The 23,417-nt window shown below is 38.9% G+C and overlaps 1 protein-coding gene across 4 annotated transcripts in view; it reads right to left on the bottom strand.

Moving 5' to 3' along the window:
- The window catches only part of wwox (WW domain containing oxidoreductase), a 245,073-nt gene that overhangs the window by 98,361 nt on the left and 123,295 nt on the right, over positions 1 to 23,417 (bottom strand). The window contains exon 9 of one of the 4 annotated variants that reach the window (XM_016532698.1): positions 15,514 to 15,919. The exons of the other annotated variants lie outside the window; for them this stretch is intronic. Within the exon in view, the coding sequence (XP_016388184.1) occupies positions 15,770 to 15,919 (150 nt within the window). The 3' untranslated portion in view covers positions 15,514 to 15,769. Of the gene's footprint in view, positions 1 to 15,513; positions 15,920 to 23,417 lie in introns of those variants that run through there. 4 annotated transcript variants of the gene reach the window in all.

The following is a 23,417-nucleotide window of genomic DNA, read 5'->3' as shown; positions in this document are numbered from 1 at the left end:
CGGTGTCACCCCGCCTAAACCGGCCTGCATGCCACCCAACCAATCAGAGCGCTCCGCCAATTCATTTAAATAAGAGAGGACTTGGCCGCAGGGAGCGTAAATGATGAGGTGACGTGTTACACTGATTTATGTCTGTAGGCAATAAAAGGAGCATTTCTGCTCCTGCCTGTTTAATATGCGAATATGCAGGGCATCTCGGGCCTGACAGCCTGTCATTAATAAAACCCTTGTAAGTGGGCGCAGATAGCAATATTTCATCTTTATGAAAATACATGATGATAGTTTTACACTGTATAATTTTTAAACCAGTGCCAATATGCCCTCCTAGGAGCTGAAGCCGTGGAATATCAGAGCTATAAGTTAAAGAGAGACCGGCCTTTCGCAGATATACCTGCCCACTGCTGGAGCTCAACTCACCTGCAGACACGCACACCTGCCTATCGCTGGAGCCATCAGCTTTAACTCGTGTTTCTCTAAACCAAAATAAAGAAACAGAAGATTTATACTCAGAAAAAAGCATTGAAACTATCAGCTCTAAGGACAGTCTTTTTTCTCTCTCACCTATCTACTAACACAAGTGTGTGGTGTGTGTGTGAGACAGAGTGTGTGTGTGAGACAGATCCCCCTTAAGGATCATTAGACACGCACACCTGCCTATCGCTAGAGCCATCAGCTTTAACTCGTGTTTCTCTAAACCAAAATAAAGAAACAGAAGATTTATACTCAGAAAAAAGCATTGAAACTATCAGCTCTAGGGACAGTCTTTTTTCTCTCTCACCTATCTACTAACACAAGTGTGTGTCTACCTCATTTCCACAACACAAGACTCCAGACCTGAGAGCAATAACAAAGAAGGATAAAAAGAGAGGGGAAATGAAAGCCTCTTGCTGAAAGCGGGGAAGGCGTGTTATACGTGTATTCCTCTGCTCTGGAATGAGATGGGACTTCCTCTGGAGAGGGAACAGCACATAAAGAAAGCCATCATATCACCATCTCTGACCATGATTGACTCCCGGACGAGCCCCCGATGTAAACCAAAGCCACTTAAACCTGCTCGTCCTGCTCCGAGTCATCTTCCCGGTTTGTCCCAACTCCTAACACATTCCCAAATTCCCACATCCTTTCTCTCGCTACTCAGAAAACTCCTCGTTCTCCCATCCCCCTCCCCCTCTTTATTAAAAACAAACAGTCCGGCGGAGCCCTGTCGCCTCTACCCGGCTGCGAAAACCCTGGATTCTGACACATGGTGTGGAAATGTGTTCATGTTTCATTGTAAATTTATGAAGTCTCGGAGCGCGCGGCGTCCCCCGGGCAAAGGCTTGGGTAAATGAAAGTAGCAGGCAGTCCGGATTAATATCATTTTACTGTGCTCCGATTGGATGAGCACTTTAAAGCAAAGAAGGGGGAGCGGGCGGCTTCATCTGTCTTTTGATTCTCTGGGACCTGTACGGGGAAGGTCTGTGGTGTTGTAGAGTGAGCTTAAATATATTCTGAACACTTTTTCATTAATTTATATGGAGGAGAGGCTCCTACCATATTTTATGAAGGCTTGAATATCCCGAGGGACGCGTATGACTTAAGTTGAACCCGCCTAAACCGGCCTGCATGCCACCCAACCAATCAGAGCACTCCGTCAATTCATTTAAATAAGAGAGGACTTGGCCGCGGGGAGAGTAAATGATGAGGTGACGTGTTACACTGATTTATGTCTGTAGGCAATAAAAGGAGCATTTCTGCTCCTGCCTGTTTAATATGCGAATATGCAGGGCATCTCGGGCCTGACAGCCTGTCATTAATAAAACCCTTGTAAGTGGGCGCAGATAGCAATATTTCATCTTTATGAAAATACATGATGATAGTTTTACACTGTATAATTTTTAAACCAGTGCCAATATGCCCTCCTAGGAGCTGAAGCCGTGGAATATCAGAGCTATAAGTTAAAGAGAGACCGGCCTTTCGCAGATATACCTGCCCACTGCTGGAGCTCAACTCACCTGCAGACACGCACACCTGCCTATCGCTGGAGCCATCAGCTTTAACTCGTGTTTCTCTAAACCAAAATAAAGAAACAGAAGATTTATACTCAGAAAAAAGCATTGAAACTATCAGCTCTAAGGACAGTCTTTTTTCTCTCTCACCTATCTACTAACACAAGTGTGTGGTGTGTGTGTGAGACAGCTCCCCCTTAAGGATCATTATATTAACAGCCGTATTCAGAGCTGACACTCCAAAAGTACACGTGTGTTTCTGTGTGAATGAGCGACCGCAACGGCAAGCTAACAACTACAAATCTCCAATGTCAAGAAATAAGTCTTCTTGTAGCGCTGCAGGGGGAATCAACCCATTTTTACCTCTCTTGCTTTCGTAAGTTCTGTGCTTTACTCTTTCTCTCACACACAGCCGATGGTGGAGGGTGCGATCAAACTTACAGAAATGGTACATCAAAGTGAGAGTAATATTAGAATAACAGAAATAATTAGGCATGGGAAAGACAAGTAGTAGTTCATTTGCATAAAAATGTTAATTAGTCTCTTCACAAGCTGGGACCTGCTAACGAAACGAGCTGCTTAATGGTTGTGTGAGTGTGAGTGTGTGTGTGTGTGTGCTGAAGTTCATTCCGCAAACATGTCGGAATCATTATCAGTGCTAAAGATATGATTAAAGCAGCCTCTCTTGGCACGGACGAACAAAAGGAGGCCTCTCTTTTCGCTCTGGTTTTAACCAGCACTCAGGGAGCCAATTCTGCCTTTGACGTAGACGGACTTAAAGCCGACATCCCTGAAGAAGTGGAGTGTGCGATGGAGGGAATAAAAGAGCAGAAACAAGTGGTGGACTGGCACCGTAGGGAGAGGTGCTTGTTTAGAGCAGTAATAAAGTACTCAAGCCTCCGTCTCTACCTCATTTCCACAACACAAGACTCCAGACCTGAGAGCAATAACAAAGAAGGATAAAAAGAGAGGGGAAATGAAAGCCTCTTGCTGAAAGCGGGGAAGGCGTGTTATACGTGTATTCCTCTGCTCTGGAATGAGATGGGACTTCCTCTGGAGAGGGAACAGCACATAAAGAAAGCCATCATATCACCATCTCTGACCATGATTGACTCCCGGACGAGCCCCCGATGTAAACCAAAGCCACTTAAACCTGCTCGTCCTGCTCCGAGTCATCTTCCCGGTTTGTCCCAACTCCTAACACATTCCCAAATTCCCACATCCTTTCTCCCGCTACTCGGAAAACTCCCCGTTCTCCCACCCTTCCCCCTCTTTATTAAAAACAAACAGTCCGGCGGAGCCCTGTCGCCTCTACCCGGCTGCGAAAACCCTGGATTCTGACACATGGTGTGGAAATGTGTTCATGTTTCATTGTAAATTTATGAAGTCTCGGAGCGCACGGCGTCCCCTGGGCAAAGGCTCGGGTAAATGAAAGTAGCAGGCAGTCCAGATTAATATCATTTTACTGTGCTCCGATTGGATGAGCACTTTAAAGCAAAGAAGGGGGAGCGGGCGGCTTCATCTGTCTTTTGATTCTCTGGGACCTGTACGGGGAAGGTCTGTGGTGTTGTAGAGTGAGCTTAAATATATTCTGAACACTTTTTCATTAATTTATGTGGAGGAGAGGCTCCTATCATATTTTATGAAGGCTTGAATGTCCCGAGGGACGCGTATGACTTAAGTTGAAAAACACAAAGTCAAGCTGTTCAGCTTGCATGTTCTCTTTGATAATGATCCAACGGGTGTTGGCAGGGTTTACGCTTTACAAATGTGCCTTTGTCTGCCACTTGTGGGCACATCTATCAGTCGAAACTTGACGTTACACTTGAGGAAACGTTTGCAGTCAGACAGTGTTTCTGCATCCCAGAACCTTCAACAGCGGGGGACAACTGGTAAAGTTACTCTGTACCTTGTGACAAGGAGAATCAGCAAGTCCATTAACAACACGCAAATGAATTCCAACAGTTTGAGGCCAAATTCATGTATTTTGTAACATGGACTCACGTACCTGGAAAGATTTTAGCAATTAAGCTACACATCCTTGTCAGGCCACGGAAAGGTGCCCAAGTGGCTCCCAATGTTCCTAAACCAAGTCATTTTTTTTTTAAATGCATGTTTTTGCATTCTAATGTTTATTTTGGGTTTAACCGTACATTTCCCACAAAAGCGCATGGGCTAACCGCTAGTCCACAGTTCTGACTGAGAGTTATTAATGAGAATGCTCTGACAGCACAGACTGTAAAGTGAACTTGACATGTAAAAGTGAAAATTGCACACTGCATAAGGCATGAGACAAACAAACATAGTTGTGTTATTGACTTAAGCTGCTAAATAAACCTAATACTAAACAGCCCTGCTGGTGGAATAAAAATGAGCTAAAGCGGTTGGAATACAGAGCTGGTTTCAGTGGCCAGGCTATGGCAGTGCTAATGTAGTTTGGGATCGTGGACTCCGCCAGTGTGTGCGGCTGTTAATTAAATCTATTCTAGGTCACAAGATAAATGGCTCTGACACAAACGCTGAAGTTCATTCCTTCACATGAGCTCATAATTGAAGGAATTGCTTAAAGGAATAGTTCCCCCCTAAAAATTTCCAAACCTGTATGTATGTATTTATTTATTTATTTATGTGGCACAAGTAGAAATGTTCGAAAACCAACATGCAAAAAATCAAATGTGCAGCTCTTGCCAATCAAATGTCTGTTCAAACCGTGTGTGCTATAATGCAAGTCCCTCCCCTGGGTTTATGTACAAATTGATATATAATATAATGTTTTTATATTATATTATTTTTTGTATAATATTATATGCATATAAATATAAACAATTAAATATATTATTTATTCATTCATGGTTTGGAATGACATAAGGGTGAGAAAATAATGAGGTAATTTTCATTTTGGGTGAACTTATGTGAACATGGGACACTCAGCCTCGTAGGAAGGAAAATGTTAAACAATAATCCCAATGGAGCTTTCTATGAAATCTAATTCAAAGCATCATTCTTCCTGACAGATATTTGCAAAAAGGAACAAGTTTTAATGCACTGCACAGACTTAAAATAAAGAGCCATCTATTTTTAATGCTCATCGTTATTAATAAGGCTGAACAGAAATGGCGAGGCTCGTGACAAAATTAAACGGCCAGATTACATATTTTTATAACATTTTATCTATATATTCAAAATGTTTATAATATATTTTATAATAAATACATAATTAAATACATTAAATATATATCTTAGCTCGCCGGTATTATTTTATTATCTTGTCATATTTCACACGGAAGCATAAAATGCATGACGTCCGGAGAAGCATCCAGAAGTGCAAAAAAATCTTCTGATTGGCTATGCTTTTTTTGTGCCGTGCAGCATTTTCGCCTCAGTTTGGACTTAAAAATTGCTTGTCGCTGGAATCTTGTGGTGTTGTGCCTGGTTAGGACATGGATGAGACTTTACAGCGAGACTAAAAAATAAGTGTAAGACTGAGCTTTTCAGGAAAATAAATAGAGCTTATTATAGGATTATTAATGATTTGGCTTGAGGGGGGAAATTACCATTCTAGCTGATGCATACATGTTTCATTAATAGAGAGCAAGAGTAATGAGGGATCTTGACACAGACATCTAACAATGATATATACAATCATGTTTCTCACAACATCTAGATTGCAGAAATCTGTCTTTATCCATTTAAGATTCAAGATCCTCATTCACACTGATGAGAAAGGTAAATGTGGAAAATAAACTTAAACTTAAATCTGTAGTCTTTTTCATGGTAAAATACTTTCTCCCAACACAGTTTAATGTGCAGAGACAAGCACAACGTCACTTGTACACTAACAGCAACACAGGCTCAACGTACAGCATCCATTTGGCAAACCAACTGCAATCTGTAAAGTGTTCAGGAAACCTGTTTGAAAACAGTCATTATTCACTTGCAATTCTGCATGCCACCACTAGGTAGAAATCACACAATTCACCTTTGAAGTCAGCATTAAACCAAAACTATTTTTTAAATGCATCTTATTGATCATATTTTCAACAATTTATCCATGTGAATCTTACTTTTCGACTTCTTAAGACGTTTAACGAAAATGTCTCGACAGACTTTTTCGTGGCATACTGTACATCAGATTTCTACTATCATTTATTTCACTTGAATCCCCACCGTTTCTTACTATCTACTGTAAGCTTGCATTAAAATCTGCCTCCATCCAATCAACAACAGACAAGTCCTCACCCAGAATTTTATTTTTCGATAATCTGCTTCAATCAAATGCACATCACAATAGAAAAAAAAGAAAATAAATACTGCTACTCCTGTTAAATTGCAACTTAAATTATTAAATTAACTTAAAGAATTACATAAAATGGCATTCATCTCCGAATGAAAACAAATATTCAATGGGCTTGGTTTTACTCATCAGTATTGTGAAAGGCAAACCATATTGTTGGTTGTTAATTTTCCCCTGCCCATACAGTCTTGGTGATGTTATATATATATATATATATATATATATATTGTAGTCACAAAAGTAACAAGACATTACAACTTCTTGATGTGTCCAAAGTACTTGAAAAGAAAAAGTATCAATTTCAAATAAGGAATTTGAATGGTGACTTAAATTTCACAAGTATTTTATTTATTTTTGGTCATTATTGGACTTCGTCCATGATTTCCACTTGCTTTCACTGCATGAAGAAGAGCAACTTGGACATTCTGCAAAATAATTCCTTTTGTGTTCCACCAAAAAAAAAAAAGTCATAAGGATTTGGAAAGACAAATGACTTTCAATTTTGGCAAAACTTTGTTATTTGGGAGTCAAACATTTAATTTTATTTTTTTACTAATGAATGCCTGTTATCAAAACTTCACATTGCTTCCTAATTCCAGGCATATTTCTCCTCCCATGTGTCCAGCGCAGATAGATGGCCTGTGCGCTTTATTTGGAAGTACATTAGACTGATAATACACTTGTAGCCAATCACAGGGTTTAATATATGAGCTGCAGAATTCTCATTGGCAGCTCTTTGTGGAGTATAATGAAGAGAGTGTAGGCTGATGAATGCAGTGGTCTGGGGATAAACGTTAGTTCTTTCATTAAGGGGACCTCCACCTCGCCCTGCCGTATTGAACCATGGCTCCTGCGATTAGACTGATGTATCCCGCAGACAATCACAGGTGAGATTTGCGAGGAAAAACACATTGTGCTCTGTTTAACCCGCATAAAACAACAACAGTGAGGTAGAAGACACCTGCGTTTGGTAAGTCTTGGTAAAGGCTCATGTATTTGGCTCATATATGACCCCGGTAAATTAATAATTCATTATAAAATAGCTCTAGTCTGTGTCTCGTGCTTAAAATTAAAAATTCATAATACAGCACAACCTAGCTAGCTAAAAAAGCTATTTTTTGAAGTTCTATCTACCTTTGTTCATGCAAATAATAGAGAGAGGACAGGAAAACGACTGGGGTGACTTGAACTTGTGTCACATGATAGGCACCAAAGCTCAACCACATGGTCTCAACAAATAATAAAATAAATCAATAAAATATAAACAAATAAAAATAAACAATAATAAAAAATAAAATAAGCTAACAATAATAATAATAATAACATAGATGATAACAACAGCAACAATTATTATTATTATTATACGTTTATGTTTAATTGAATATACCAATTAAAATGAAATACAGTTTATAAATACAATTATTTTAAAAATATTTAGTGAAAATAAAATATTTCCAAAAAAGATTCAATGCTTAAATTAAAGAGATATTATATTTATAAAATGTTTTTAAAATCATATTTTAAAATGTATTTGTATTATTATTATTATTATTATAGAGACAAAAAATCAATTACTAAATTAACTAAAATGCAATCAACTGATGTTCTTGACCATTTATTTAAGGATACTCGTTTAATTTTAGCATGTAGGAAGTATTTTGTGTCATAATAATCAAATTATACTGTGTACAGCACCTGAGTGGAGAACCTATTGGACAGGGCGCATAAACGTGTGTGTGTGTGTGTGTTTGTGAGAGCCCGGAGCCGATGGGTATTAAGCAGATGAAGTCATACAGGAAATCAATGTAGTATTGAGAGCAGAAAAATGCAGTGCCTGAGGACAGGCATATGCAGCATTATAAATGAACGCGAGCATAGAGACAGTTTACAATGAGGGGTCAGGCAAAGCTGGGGAAATACTGCTGTGATTTTTCTTTACAGAGAAAAGGGCCATGAAACGGGCTTTGTGCATTACTTGGGCTAGGTATCATACATGTAGGCTGAAAACCCCTGACAGAGGAAGCAGATCTCCCACATTAGCATCGTAGCTCAATGCATTTTGAACTCAGTGCTAACTGCTAGTCCACCCTTCTGACAATTTGCATAATTTAATAAGAACCTTTAAATTAGCTAAGATAGCAACACCGAACCCCACATTGTGTGAATGATTGTGCCTCTGAGTGTCTGTTGAGAGATTCTGAGCAAGCCTTGATGGTGTTTAGCGTCTCTCCGTCTGTTAATTGTTCACACTTGGCTGTGTTATTATGTTCTATTTCAGGAGCGATATGGCGAGAGGAAGTCCTTAATTATTCATTGTTCTCTCGCACAGCGGCTGAATGCCCAGAAATAGACCGAATCACACCTCCGTACCGCCACAACCAGCGTGACACAAATGACACAAACGCCCTACACGCGGGACCATTTGAAGGGCAGCAAGTGGCGGTTCGGGACAGAGATAGAGAAGCTAACGCCGAGACCTCTTCACATTCCTCTGGCTGCTTCCCAAGCCGCACACCACTGTCATTGAGAATTCCCATCACACTCCAGAACGAGCAGGAAGCCATCGTAATCAAAAACAAGGATCAAGTCTACAGCTCCAATTCCCAAAGAGCGCTGTCACTGTCGATACCGCTACATGACCCCTCCTACCAAAACGCATGCACACACAAACATACGGGTTTTACATAATCCAGTCTGAATGTTCCCGCATCCCGCGGCTCATTTGAAAACCTGAAGTGGGTTCAGACGAAGTGAATAACTGCAGCAAGTTTACTTCCGAATTACCTGCGCGACAGGGAGATGTTCAGCCACTTAGCCTTTAAGTCAAGCAGATACTTTGCCGCTTTTTTGCACACGCCAGCACTTTACTTTTCCGCCTTTTGTTCAAGGGTAATGACATGATATAAACGTGGAGGAAAAACAAGCACAGGTCGGAAAGGAAGAAGAATGAGAAAGAAAACACGGCGCTCTCTCTGAAGTTAATTGGTTCTCATTGGCCTTGTGTAAAGTGTGCGACGTTGAGAAGTCAAAGCTTACGTTTTGGTCTGGCTCGTTCTTTGTTAAGTTAATGGCTAAATATTTAATGTTCAGGGGCTCTAAAGATTAAAGGTAACATGTTGTCAGTATCATTGGAGGAACTTCAAAGAGTGTAAATTATGCATTTCCTGTAGCGGTTGAAGAAGAAATCAAAGGACGTAATGAAGATTAAAGTTTGGAGGGCTACGCAAAAAGGAAAGGGGAGTGGAAGTGTCTTGGTGTGGAAAGGTTAATCTATTTTGAGAGTGCTTTATCTTATTAGACCGTCATTGTTTTAATTCAATCTGTTCCGCTATTCGTATATGGACCAGGAGTTATGGAGACCAGGTTTACAAAGCAGGAAGTCAGGAGGCCATGAAATCACAGGAGCAATTAAAAGAACAACATGACTTTCACGAGCAATCCCGCGACGGACCGCCTGTGAATGTCAAGCTCCTAACAGTAGTTTTAATTAAAGCTGAATTGGAGTTGGGTTTAATTGTACCATTGTGTCAGACCCACTAAACTCAGAGCGAGGGGGAAGGATCGATGGCTAACCGTGTCTTTGAAGAGCTCAAAGGAACGGTGAATCATTGCTCTAATTGAGCACATTTAACATCTTCACTCTTGGATTTTGCAACAGTTTTCTGAAAGAAATTATGTGAAGGTCAAGGTGTATCAAAGCAGATCTGGTACACTTTTTAACAGTTGCTCAAATTTGTTCATTTTCTGTTCCTCACTCTCAGAAAGAAAATGGTAAAACGGTTGTCTCTGGGGCAGTACCCTTTCAAAACGTACATATTTGTACCTCATTTAACCCTAAAGGGTGCATATAAATACATTAAAGGTACTTATTAGTACCTAAAATGTACATATCAGTACCTTAATGGAACATATTTGTGCCTTTCAAAAAGGTACCGCCCCAGTGACAGATTTCGTACATTTTTTTCTGAGAGTGGAGAGATGTCACACAAAAGTACACATTTTTGATGCCTCGGTATTTTTATTTACATTTTACCCTTAGTTTCCTAGTTTTTAGCAGCAATTGCCTTGGAAATCTTCAAATTCATTGATTCCCTTTAAATGGGAATGCATTACAACCACTATACATTTTCAAACAGATGTCTTAAAGTAATAATTCACCCAAAATTAACATTCCATCATCATTTTGCTCAGAATTGCATCAGCTGCAGTTTGGATCCAGTCTTTGAGAAGATTTTGGACAACACTAACAACACTTGAAGACTCCATATGATGCGAACTTTGGATCGACATACAAAACGGCCAAATATTATCATTATATTGTAATTAAACCTATATGACAGTCATTCCTCAGTGGAACACAAAATAATATATTTATAAAATGTCTGAAAGTCATTGAGGTCTAATGTTGTTTGGACTAATGTTGTTCAAACAACAGGCAAATTGGCGATTTTGAAAATATGTCATTTTGTATGCTCATATCCATTTCCAAATGCAAAGACACCTAGTTAGTGGACGGATAATGTATATTAAATGCACATCACGCAATTATCTTTCAATCACACCTCAAAAGAAAAAAAAGTCTCCCTCTTTCATATTCAAGTTCGTGTTTTGTCACCGGCCATGATTGCCATGACTACTCCTTATTGGCGTCTATCAATGATCCATAAAAAAGTCACCACCATTACCTCGGTGTCAAGTGGCCCTAATAGTCCGATTTCATTAGAGTCAATGGTAGTGAGCGGAGCCATTTGGAAAAGTCAGACAGTCACCAAGGCTCCATACAGCTGCAAATAGCAAGCTGGAATTGCACTGCAAATGGTTCCACTCACAGGACATAATAGTCAGTATGGCCGATTTGACCTAACATGAAACTCCTGCCTGCGCTCGACAACCTATACCACAATCGGTGAATTATTCCGTCTCGTTTTGATGATGTCATTCCCAAAGTGCTCTCAGCGGAATACATCCTGTCCTGTCTTGTTCTGCAAGTTTATGAGGTCATCCTCAGGTAGGACGCACAGCAGCAATGGGAAATGTGGAAATCACCTTGGCGTTTTATTGCGATGGAGCGTCTGTTAAGCCAAATGGCATTTAGGTACAACTGAAAAGTCCGCTTTTAAGAAACAATGGATTTTTATACTGGATGAATTCCTGGATTGGAAGAAAGAATATTGGCATCACCATTCATCCGCAAACGTCATTAATTAAATGAGGAAGCATCATATTCCAATTGTCTTTTACAGCACACAGTAAATATTGACAAATCCCTGTCTGTTGTTTATCTGTTGTTTATCCTATTGATCATAATGTGTTTGAATGTCGATGAGCTGTGTACGAGTGTGTGACGAGCTGTAAGAACATCTTTGTGTTGGGCTTCAAAGTATTGATGGCTGCTTGTACAGTCTCCTAATAAAACACTTTTACATCTGAAGGGGTCAAATATACATATGGGTTTTTGTAATAGGCAGCGTTTGGGGGTGAATTTTTCTCACGACTAGGAAAATGTCCTGTATATTTATGTCACCTCAGAAATACATCTTGCAATACATATACACACGCAAGCACAGGGTTCAAAATCAACACTTTCCAAGTGTCAAATGTTTGCAAAGACCATTATTGTTATTTTATACAATGTAAGTAATGTAGGTTACTGAAATTGTAATTATAGTCAAATTAGATCTGTAAAGCAATTTAAAATCAAATTAATTATATGCGCCGATTAATTAATCAAATTATTCCCACATCAATTTTGAATATGAAACTAAAACTGAAATTTGTGAAATTGTGCAAAACAGATAATATTGTGTCAAAAAACTGATCAATATTAACTTTACATTTACTGAACATTTGCAATTGTTGCTGATATTCGAAAAAATAAATAAACTTATCTCGCTCGAGTGATATTGCCGAACCAGCAATTTTTTGCCCTCATTTTAAGGGCACATAACTACATCACACAGTCAGTCATCATCCTGCATCATGTTTGTCAGCAACTGCATGCAATGAAAGATGACGTACAGGTAATAATTTTAATGTGTTATTTTTCCAACAATAAACTGCATCAAATTAATATGTTACATCAATAGCCCTAATTAAAACATTAGCTTATCTTGTTTAGTGCAAACATTTTGTCACTTCACCTGGCATTAAGTTAATTTTGGACTCAGTGTATGTTGATTTCATATAACTTCTGCTTCTTTTTTTAATTCACCTATGTTTTTTGTCCTTTAATTCCCAGTAACTAATAAGCAAACTCGCTAAAGAGAAAGACAAACTGACATGTTGCGTTTTGAAAGAGGGGTAACATGTAAAGGCAAAGGAAAATAAAGATGTAAGAGTGTTGTGGAGTGCTTTAAAAAGGGCAATATGTCCTACGGTAGAAGCTTTCCCCTCCACCCCATCCCTTTAAATCTAACTCAGTGCAGATTATTTCTATGCAAATGCTTGCAGGCGCTGAATTAAATCCAAAACACAGTTTGTAAAAATCGATTCCTCTGCAACCTACACAAGTCTGCAGCCAGGCGACATGCCACGTCCATAAATATTCATCTTTTATTTACTGTGTGCTGAATGAAGCAATGGATTTGGCAAAACAGGGATAAGGAGGAAGGGTGTGTGCGCGCACGTGTTTGGGAGAGAAAGACTGAAAGACAGAGATGTGGAAGTCATGAGATTATTGGAGACTCTTCAAGCCTTGTCAAGAGTAATAGATTACTAGAACATCATTCTGTCCATCTTGGGTGATATTAGATGATGGATCATGCGTTTGTTTATTTGTTTTTAGTAAATCACATTTCAACCCCAGCACTTGTATATTTTTTACCATCAGTAAATTAAATATTAACCTTAATATTATTTAATTGAAAAAAAATTATGAATTTACACACACAAAAACGAAAAAAGTTTTAAATTATTAATTTTAAATTTGATTAAATTAAATTATTTTTTATATTAATTTTATTCATGATTAATTTAGCTAATAGTATTTATAATATTTTATTTTACATTTACATATATAATAATAATAACAATAATATTAATTCATTTTCTTTAGGCAATATATAATTTCTTGTCTCTTTTGATTTGGGTTCATATGCACGGTTTATTCTTTATTAATTTAGCTAACATTATTTTTTATATTATTGTAGTTAATCATTTAAAATCTATATTTGATTACACTCCTTCACTGATACTGAAAAAAAAAGAATAATTATCACCCAATAAATCGTATGTACTTTGTAGTTATCTGTGTGATGTGGTGGGAAGGCAAAGACATGCTCTTTTTCTATGACTGCTTAAGAGACTGAGCATGTTAGACATTAAATGTATTTAAATATTCAGTGTGATTAGACAGATGATTAAATTATTTGAGAGACAAGCTCGCATGTGCAGCAGAAATGTGAACAGTCCACGGCTGTTTAAAAATGCATTAAACATGATCTTAAATTAACGCAACTGTCAAAGCACGCTATTTTTTTATGGAAAGTAGAAGCATTTGCAAAAATAAGTGTGTGTGTGCGCGCAAGAAAGAGTACAGCATTACAAGAAAGATATGAGGGAGTGTATGCATGTTACTCATTACTAATAAAGTAGATATACAGTACATACAAATAAAACAGTCTGCCATCAAGCCCTATAACTATAAAAAGACACAAACAAACAAACAAAAATCAAACCTTTAATGACAACAATCATTTAGTTAATCCTGTGGCTGGTTTCTGAAAATAGTTTGGTTGAGAAAAAAAAACAAAAAAAAAAAAACGAATAAATAATAACAGATTGGTTTTGTGCAGGTGCGTGTTAAGCAGCCAAAAAGTGCAGATGTTGCGAATTAAGCAGTCGCTCAAAGGAAAGCACCTGCGTAAGCATCCACACTCTCAAATGTTGCATAATTTGTGTCCACAACAAAGGTTGTTAAAGCACTTCTTTAAATGCTAAAGTGTACACATGCGTGCACAATGACGACGCCACGCTCGAGTTGGCAAGCAGGTCAGGCGCTCAGGTAGAAAGATGAACGACAGTCTGGGAACTCGACAGAATTGAAGAGCGCAAGGTGTGCGCGGGATAGAGAGGTTCAGCGCAAAATATATGTCAAAGCATCACGCGACTGCAGGACTGGGGCTCCCAGATACCGGCCTGCGTGGTGTGTCAAAAGATCCTTAAACAAGAAAATCGTAATAAACAGACTGCCTTAATATTAAATTCAATCAATTTACACCGGGAAAATGAAGGAAAATGACAATCTATGCACTTCCAAGAATATACCAAAGGCAAATCTTTATTGGCTTATTTTCAACACCAAAGCACTTTAAATAGTTACATATAATTATTAATATACAGTGGGTTTTATTGAACTTTTCTCTCACTCAATGCAGACCATATAATTAGTATTTTAAATTATTAAATTAGAAAAATCATTTTACTAGTGGTCTAAGACTTTTCTTACTTTTCATTCTGCATTGATGTTTTGTAAAAATATATATTTAAAATGATAGTTCTAAAAAAATGCACATGCTTTGTAAATTAATAATGGAATATGATACTTCCTTACCATCAATCTTGCCCTTACGTTCAACAATTGTGATAAATAAACCAACAGAGTGAAACAAAGAATCGACGGAACAATTCAAGAATCTGTTTTCATAATCATGATCCGGCGAAATTGAAAAGACAGAATTCTATGGGAAGAGGAAACACACCGCATGGGCCGGGCGGCACAATAGACTATGTTTGTCATTTGCATTTGTATTGTACGAACATTGAGAGGAAATAGAAATAAAGCACATGGTGCTATAAAAAGATTTGCGAGTGGCGGAGGGGGGCATTCTGGGTAAACTGTGAACATTGTGTACATGTTACAGAGAAGTAATAAGTTATGCAAATCTTTCCTTGCCTTTCTTTGACACAAACATCCCTATTCTAACTTCTTCCACACAATAAATTGATTTCCGCTTGTTTGGTTGAAGGTAGCTCTACGAAGGAATAGAAAAGTGCTATATTTTCTAAATTTGATATTAAACACTCTCACTCTCCATACATACATTAGACAGCTGACTTCTCTTTCCCTTTGCATGAAGGAGAAAGCACTTTTTTTTCATTCTGTGTGTTTTTGCGTGTGGTTCTGGGTTCAAAGGTGATGACAGCTTTGACAGCTATACCTGTCAGCCTAAAGCGAGGCCAGATAACCTTCTGTCCTAACAGAGCACTTTCAATAGTCTTCTATTTTCCCTCTCTACACACACACCCATTCTTCTGTAGATGGGGGAAAAAATCCTATCTTCCATTTATTCCCGCTTTGCCTCAATCTCAAACACATGAATAGCAATTAAATTGATTCTTTTTACCCTTTTCCCTGTTTTTTTTATTTTTTATTTTAAGTCGGTGCTGGTTTGGAGCCCAATCTACCTTTGGTTTGTGGGCATCCTATCTCAGAGACAAGACCTCAAAGAGCAGCTAAAAGGATCTTTATCAGACAGTGAATTAACACTTAGTCTTCCATTCGGTAGGTGTATCCAGCCAATATAGGGGGGAGAAGAAAAAAAAGACAGGAAAAAAGGCCCCAGGAAGGGGGCACCTTGAGAATGAAGAGAGGACCTTGCAGCTTAGCGCAGGAGAACCCTAGTGCTGACCTAGCACTCTTCAGAGAGAGAGAGGGAGAGGGAGAGGGAGAGAGAGATAACAATCACACATTGGCACTGGACTGAACAATTACCTGCTAAGTAAAGGTCATTTGCGTCAGTGTAGCAGCAATACAGGGGAAGAGACACCACTGGTATTTACTGACATGCTGCATGATATCAGCTAAGAGGAGGGAACTCAAGACAATTAGGTAAACAAAATAATGAAGACTCATAATTCTGTTCATTTTAAAGTTCTAGAATAGAATCCTATTTTTTTTACCACTAAATAGCATTTGATTATACGTTTTATGGTAAAAAAGCTATTGATTTCATTTTAGCATATTAAACATTTCTGACCAATAAAAAAACAGTGGCGTGTTCGGAAAAGCGGATTAAAATGTTCCCCGAACCCATTTCTTAAATTTCATTTGGTGTTGCAATTTACATTTGAGTACAACTGAAACAGCAAAGAAATTAGATTGGCACATTTTGGTATGAAAAAGTTGAAAATGATAAGACGACATTGATAAACTGCAGATAGAAAATCCACTAGCATTGTTTAAGTTTCCTGACTGGGAATATTTTGGATTTAATGTAATGTAAACTACAACAACAGTGGAAAACATGATTAAAACTATTACTGATTTTCGCAAATTGCTTGGCATGTCTGGCATATGTTTATGGCAGGGGTATCCAGTCATGTTCCTGGAGGGCCACTATCCTACAGAATTTACCTAAACCAGCTAACCAAATTCTTCAGGATTAGGAGAAACTCCCAAGCAAGTTTGTTTGAGCAGGTTGGAGCTTTGCAGAACATTAGCCCTCCAGGAACAAGATTGGACATCCCTTGCTTATGGCAAGAGGACAACCATGTTAAACCATTTGCACCAACATACAGCAGGCACACCAAACTGCACATAAATCGTGATATGAACCGAACCGTGAGAAATTGTACCCCTTTAAACAATATCCAAAAAATATGAGCTCCAGAGGCACAAGCAACTGTAAAAACATATATCTTTTCATCTCTAATTGCTTTGCACTTTAGCCATTCCCAAATCCCTGAATTACGGAGCAGTCTGTGCACCACCTCAGCCACGCACACACAAATACACGCATACACAGTAACAAACAATTTTTTTCTCCCGACAGCATGCCCCATTAATCTTCTTGTAGGTCCCATCCTCAGTGGGGTTAACCCAGGTGAGGGAGGGGCAGCTGGGGCAAGAGTTAAGGCAAGACCCAGATTTGATACAGGCTTCCCGGCGCATTAGCCAGTGAGCTGGAGGAGAATGGAGAGGCCTGGTGGGGGCCAGGGGGAGATCAGAGCTTTGGGCTGGACAGAGCCATGCTGACCTGGGGGTCTAAATTAAGAGCCAGGAGAGGAGCGCTTGATTTCACATCCCCTCAATGACACGCCTGACAGGATGATGTAAGAGGGAGTAAATGTGAGAGGCTCACCTTTAAGTCTGCCCTGTAACCAACGGACCACAGCAGAGGAGAGAGAAAGACAAAAGCTGTGTTTGAACACACACACATATACTACTCATATTACTTTTCAAAGCAATGCAGTATGCAGTATAAACACAGTATGCAGATTTTCTGCATGTATGAGATACCTGTTTGACCTTAAAGTTGTCTCAAGCAAACAACCAAAGCTCAGCTACTATTGGCCACAATTCAATGAGTCCATTTTCAGTTTGAACTTAAAAAATGGCAAGCAAGTGGGAATGTATGGGCACAGAGAATCCACTTTTATTGAAGGTTCAGGCCTTCAACCAAGTGACTTCATTTGGCCTACTCTTTATTAGTGGTTACATCCTTTGTAAGACTGGATGGGACTGTGACTGGGCAGCAAGGTGGTCAACAGGTCTGAAGTGATCACCACTGGGCAGTCAAGTCTTGCACATCCCAATATGCTTGCCATAATTTGGCACTATGGTTGAATGATAGGATGTAGACAAGATCTGCAATTGAAAACAGGTCAACCTTCAGCGAAGCTTGGCACCTTGCATATGGAACGAAAACAAGTAGTTGGAGCACTGCATATACAGTGGCACTCTCCCAATCTCTGAAATTCATGTGAACAGCATTGATATAATGTGTATGAAAAAAATGAATGTTTAGTGGTAGTTCTACATGTTCAACAATGAGATCAAATTGGCTAATCCTCGACCAGCTTATTGTGGAAGACTTGTACCTATCCAATGCTGCACAGAGATCCGAATAGATGTTGTCTGATTTGGTCAAGTCGTCTGTAGTAGGCGGATCTTTAAGGTGCAATGACATTTACCTTTGGCTTTGTAAAATTTTGTGGGCAAATTCTGTTCATTTCAATAGGAATTTGTGCAATTGAAAGTTTCACACGAAAAAGTTCCCCACACAGATTTCACTCATTTTCAAGTTGGTCATGCAAGTTCACTATGATGACTAGCAGAAAGCTGCTTAGTTTGAAAGTGACTTTTCATACATTGCTGCAATAATGACAATGAAAAATTGACTGTTTTTTTTGCCTACAAAATTCTGCCTACATTTCACGAGTATGACCGTAACATTAGGGTGTGAAAGAGGCCAAATTTTCTGGAAAAAACACAGGTTATCAAGTCTAAGCTGTATCAGCTGCTGAAGGAGTCATTGCCTGGGCATCTTTGCAAAGAACACCAGATGCATCAACATAGCATTGCACCAGATCTTTACATTTCCTAGAGTCACTGTCAGGCCCCATAGACTACAGCTGCAATGGCTCTACAATAGCTTCTACAAGAACAAGGTCCTATTTGCTGGAAGGATGAGCAAATGGATTGTCTTTGCAAAGCCTGGTTCCCCTCTATTCTAGTCATTGGCAGAATCAATTCCTACTGACTGGCTTGCAAGAGGGACCTGCCATCATCCAAATCATAATGGGCATAATTCAAAACAAGTCCCCACAATCAGTTCAGTGACATCAGCCTAATAAAATTCACCACAGAGGCTAGTAGGACTGTCTTCTACTTCTTGATAGTTCTGGACAGACTACCAAGGCAAGAGTCATCTTTATGAAGAATGATACTCAGGGTTCCAGAAGGCGAGAGGACTAATAAATCCTCCCCAGGAGGACAAGGGTGATGCAGTCAAGAAATTTCCCTGGCATCTGACAAAGAGTGAGATGTGTGCTTTCCTTGAGTTGGTCAGCTATTACAGATGTTAACTTTAACCCTCACAGACCTGACAAGAAAAGAACAGCTTGAAAATGATCAATGGAGAAGTGTTTGTCTACAGAGGCATTAACACACTGCCCTATATGGGTAAATAGACACATTGGAGGCAGTAGTCAAAACTGTCTTTTTCCACATACTCCAGGATGAAGAGCTTTCAGACATTTATTAGCTGTAAACCCTACCCTGCTGAACACAGATATGCAGTGTTAGGAAGGTTCAACAAATGGCAACAAAGATTGATTTCAAAGGATGATCCTCCTCCCCCATCGTTTTTACCTTCACAGATCTCTACCAAGTCAATAATACCTGGCAGGGAGACTGTCATAGGTAAACTGGGTACAGTGACAATTAGGTCAAGTGCGAGAAGGCATGGTTGAGAAACCGTCAACACCTGTTCACTTACCTCCACACTTCCAAATCACCCATTAATGACCAGCATTAGAGCACCTACAAAATAAAGAATCCTCTCATTCCAGTGCACCTGTTCCACTCCCAATCTTCTGTAGCTGTGTTTTCCAACCCTGGTCCTGGAGTACCCCTAGCAATACAATTTTTGGATAGCCGCGTTTCCACCGAAATTACCAGGAACAATTGTACCAGGGACTTTTTTCCCCAGGAACTCCGCGGATGGGAGGACGCAAAAATGAAACGAAATATTATATAAAACATTGCCTGTTTTCATTTTAATTTTAACATATTAATAGATTAATAGAATAAAGACCAAAGATGACCTGTTAAGATTTACCCAAAACGAATTATATCTTCTATTTATCCACTACAGAGACATCAGAGCCAGCGGCAAATGTCAGAAGGACTAGCCGAGTTGAGGCTGCTCTCGTCGGGATACATGAGCACTGAGCGACGGCTGATCGCGTGGAGCTCCCGTCTCCGAAATCGGCGAAGCACATTTTCAAATAGGCGCTGTTTTTATAAATAAACCGCAGATTTGAGTTTTAAACTAGGGCTGTACGACAAATATCGCACGATATTTAATGCGCATCTCGTCAGTAAAGTAGTTAAATATTGTTAAATATTGTGCGATATTTATCGTGCAGTCCTATTTTAAACAAATACATTCTCGCCTGAAATACTTTTAAAACTACATTTCATGACACAATAACAGTAATATAAAAATAAAAAAATTATAAAAATGGTGGTTGAAATATAATGCTGCGTGAACTCAACCAATCATCATGTTCAGCGCTCAAGTCCCACCCCCGAAAGTTCCGGACCTTTGATGAAGTACTACCTCGCGAGCAGGGACTTTCTGAGGGGCAATTTTTTACCTGGAACTTTATTTAGATCCTGGTTCCTGCGGTGGAAACACACCGAGTACCAACCCAAAGTCCCTAGTTCCTGGGTAAAGTTCCAGCGGTGGAAACGCGGCTGATGTGTACCAAATTAAACAGATTAGAATGAACTAATCAGCTCATTGGTAGATACTCCAAAACCAGAAATGGTGTGTTAGAACAAATTACATCCATATTATGGAGTTATTCCATAACCATGGTTCGGAAACACTACTCACACACTTACTTTATAAAAGGTCCTTTAAGGTACTACTTTCTAAAAAGTTTTTCAAGCTTTATCCTTCGGCCACACTGTGCTCACAGTAATAAGTCATGAGATTTTCGGGATGAACTGGATATAAGACCAGTCAGCAAGAGCCAACAACAAAATAATGGAAATAGAATAGTGCCTTGCATGTAATATTTTTCAGTGTTTTGTCTAAAGTTGTCACAGTTCAATCTTGTATTCAATGCTTTTTCTGTATTGTCCCATTCAGCTCTTCAGATGACCTCACTTCCAGAGAAATCACCAGATGGAGAGAGAGAAAGAGAGTAAGAGAGAGACAGAGGGGTGAATGAACAAGAAAACGTCCCCCAGGTAGCTTCGTCTTTCACGCCTTGCTTCTCTCTTGCAACTCCGAACAACGAGTGTCTGTGTTTTATTTTGTCCTCCGTCATTCATCCATTGTTCAAAGCCTTTCTTCAGTTGCCCCCAATCTCATTCATCCTTCAGCTATTTAGTTTGCCTCTACATGTAAAAAGACCTTCTTCTCTCTTCCCACTTTCTTTTTTTCCCTGTCATATTCATTTGAATGACATATTCTACTTATGAAGCAGTCAAGAAAAAAGGAACAAACATTTGGTGGGACGCTTTGATGTTGCCTTTTTAAAATATTAGAGGCACAATATTCTTTTTATTTACTTGTGTGTATTTGTTTATTTTTGTGAGCACTTAGACCAGGGTTCCTCAAATCCGGCCCTGGAGAGTTTAGCTCAAACCCTGATCAAACTCAACTACCTGTACATTTCTAGACATTCTATAGACCTTTATCAGCTTGCTCAGATGCCTTTGATTAGAGTTAGAGCTAATCTTTGCAGGGCACTGGTACTCCAGGGATTTGAGGAACCCTGATTTAGACCCTGTCGACACAACGATGGAAAGACAAGTGCATAGTTTCATTATTCTTTTTTTTTTTTTTACACAAATTTTTTACTGTTACTAGTCATCTGCTATCAAAATCAGTCCATTCACGATGATGTATATGAAAATTGATTCCTGTTTATTGAAAAGAAGCTTGTAATACATTCTGTTCCAATGTATTTATTTATGTTCTTTTTGTTGCATTATTCTTTTTTCCTTTGTATTTGCAGGTTGTGTACTTGAATGCAGCAAATAACAACTGCCCAGTTCAGGAAAGTAAAAGCATTTTAATTTTATTTCTGGAACTTTTCTGGTTCATGTTTTCTTCAAGAGGCACTGACCAAGGAAGTTTCATATGCGGTAAAAGTGTCCATAATTAAAGGTAAAGTACAGTTGTCTGAAATTTCATTTAGGCCTAAATTTAGTAACTTAAGTAATCTGTTGGTAGCCTTTTAATGTCACTTTTAAGTTAAAAATATCTTACATTTATTAATAAATAACTGATCTGTTTTTAACCTAAATTTATTTAAATTTTTACTGTTTCTATAGGATTGAATACATTTGGTGTGATGTCAGAATCATGGTGACCAACAAGTACTAGACATGCTGCACTCGCTGGAAGCATAACGATTGCTTGACATATCAGTGGTCGAGGTCCTTTTCAGTGTGCACTTCACTTTTCTCCCAAGAATTCAGGCAGACTTGGACACATTTGCAGAAGCCTGGAATCATCCACTCTCCTCAGAAGGCAATCGAAGTTCAGAGCATCTGTGGCACATTGAACTGATACACACAAAATGTATCAATCCGAGAGATATGAGGTATGGAGACCCTGCTTTCTTTACTCTGTCACCACACTGCTGTTTATGCATTAGTCTAAGTGGATTTTTAACTATGTATTTAACTGCTAAATCATTAGGACATTGAAGAGCCAGATCTAGATGGGTGACATAGCAGCTTCTTACGATGCCTGTGAAGATTTCAGAGCTATTGTTCAAGAATTTGAATCACTTTTGAGTTTGGATGGGTTGAGGGCACTCAAACACCTTCTGAATTCAACTGGTCCTAATATCCCTGTTAAAGAACTGGTTTCTTTTTTTTTTTTTTTTTTTTTTTTTTTTCAACAAATTTTTTTTTTTTTTTTTTTTTTTTTTTTTTTTAGCTTTTCATAGCCTATTTTGAACCTTATTCGTGGAAAGTGCCTGGGACATGAACTTCTCCTCTTGCAGAGAAAGAGAAAATAACAGAGGGGTCAAGTCCATTTAGACCGGTAATTGAAGCAGAACAAAATTGCTTGAGTTCACATCATTTCTTGTCTTTCTCTTCCTATATTTCTCTCTCTCCGTCTCTCTCGCTCAAGTGCTGACATTGACTAGCACACTGCAGCCCAGCAGTAAATAATTGATGTTTGCGGGAGGCCGAGTCTATAGGTTACCAGTACTGCAGTGAACCCCACAGAGCAAATGTGCAGTTTGGAAAGAGTGTTACGAAGTGTGGGAAAGAGCGCTCAGAGATGCTGGAGTGTGTGTACTGCATCACCTGATCAAACTCAGCGTCCCACTGTGGTGCATGCCATCCACAGAGAGAGAGATTGAGAAGAGTTTCAGAGGCGCTTTTTCTATTTTCCCACAATTGTTATACACTGAATTCCACTTCTGAATCCATGCACTCCTCCCTTTCAGCCTTACTATAAATTTCTCAGCACAATAATATTATCATAAAAATAGCCTATACGGTGACCATTTTTGGAGACGGTAATCAAACTCTACCATGGTATACGGTGGAATTTATGCCATTTTTTACTTGTTCTAAAAATTCCACTCGACTTTTGTTATAGTGCAAAGACATTTATTTTTAAAGGGGTCATATGATGCGATTTAAATTTTTC

The sequence above is a fragment of the Sinocyclocheilus rhinocerous genome, unplaced genomic scaffold (genome assembly GCF_001515625.1).
Source record: "Sinocyclocheilus rhinocerous isolate Xijiao unplaced genomic scaffold, SAMN03320098_v1.1 scaffold63, whole genome shotgun sequence".
NCBI lineage: Eukaryota > Metazoa > Chordata > Actinopteri > Cypriniformes > Cyprinidae > Sinocyclocheilus > Sinocyclocheilus rhinocerous.
Note: the sequence above shows the minus strand (reverse complement) of the source record. Positions and strands in the feature narration are given on the sequence as shown.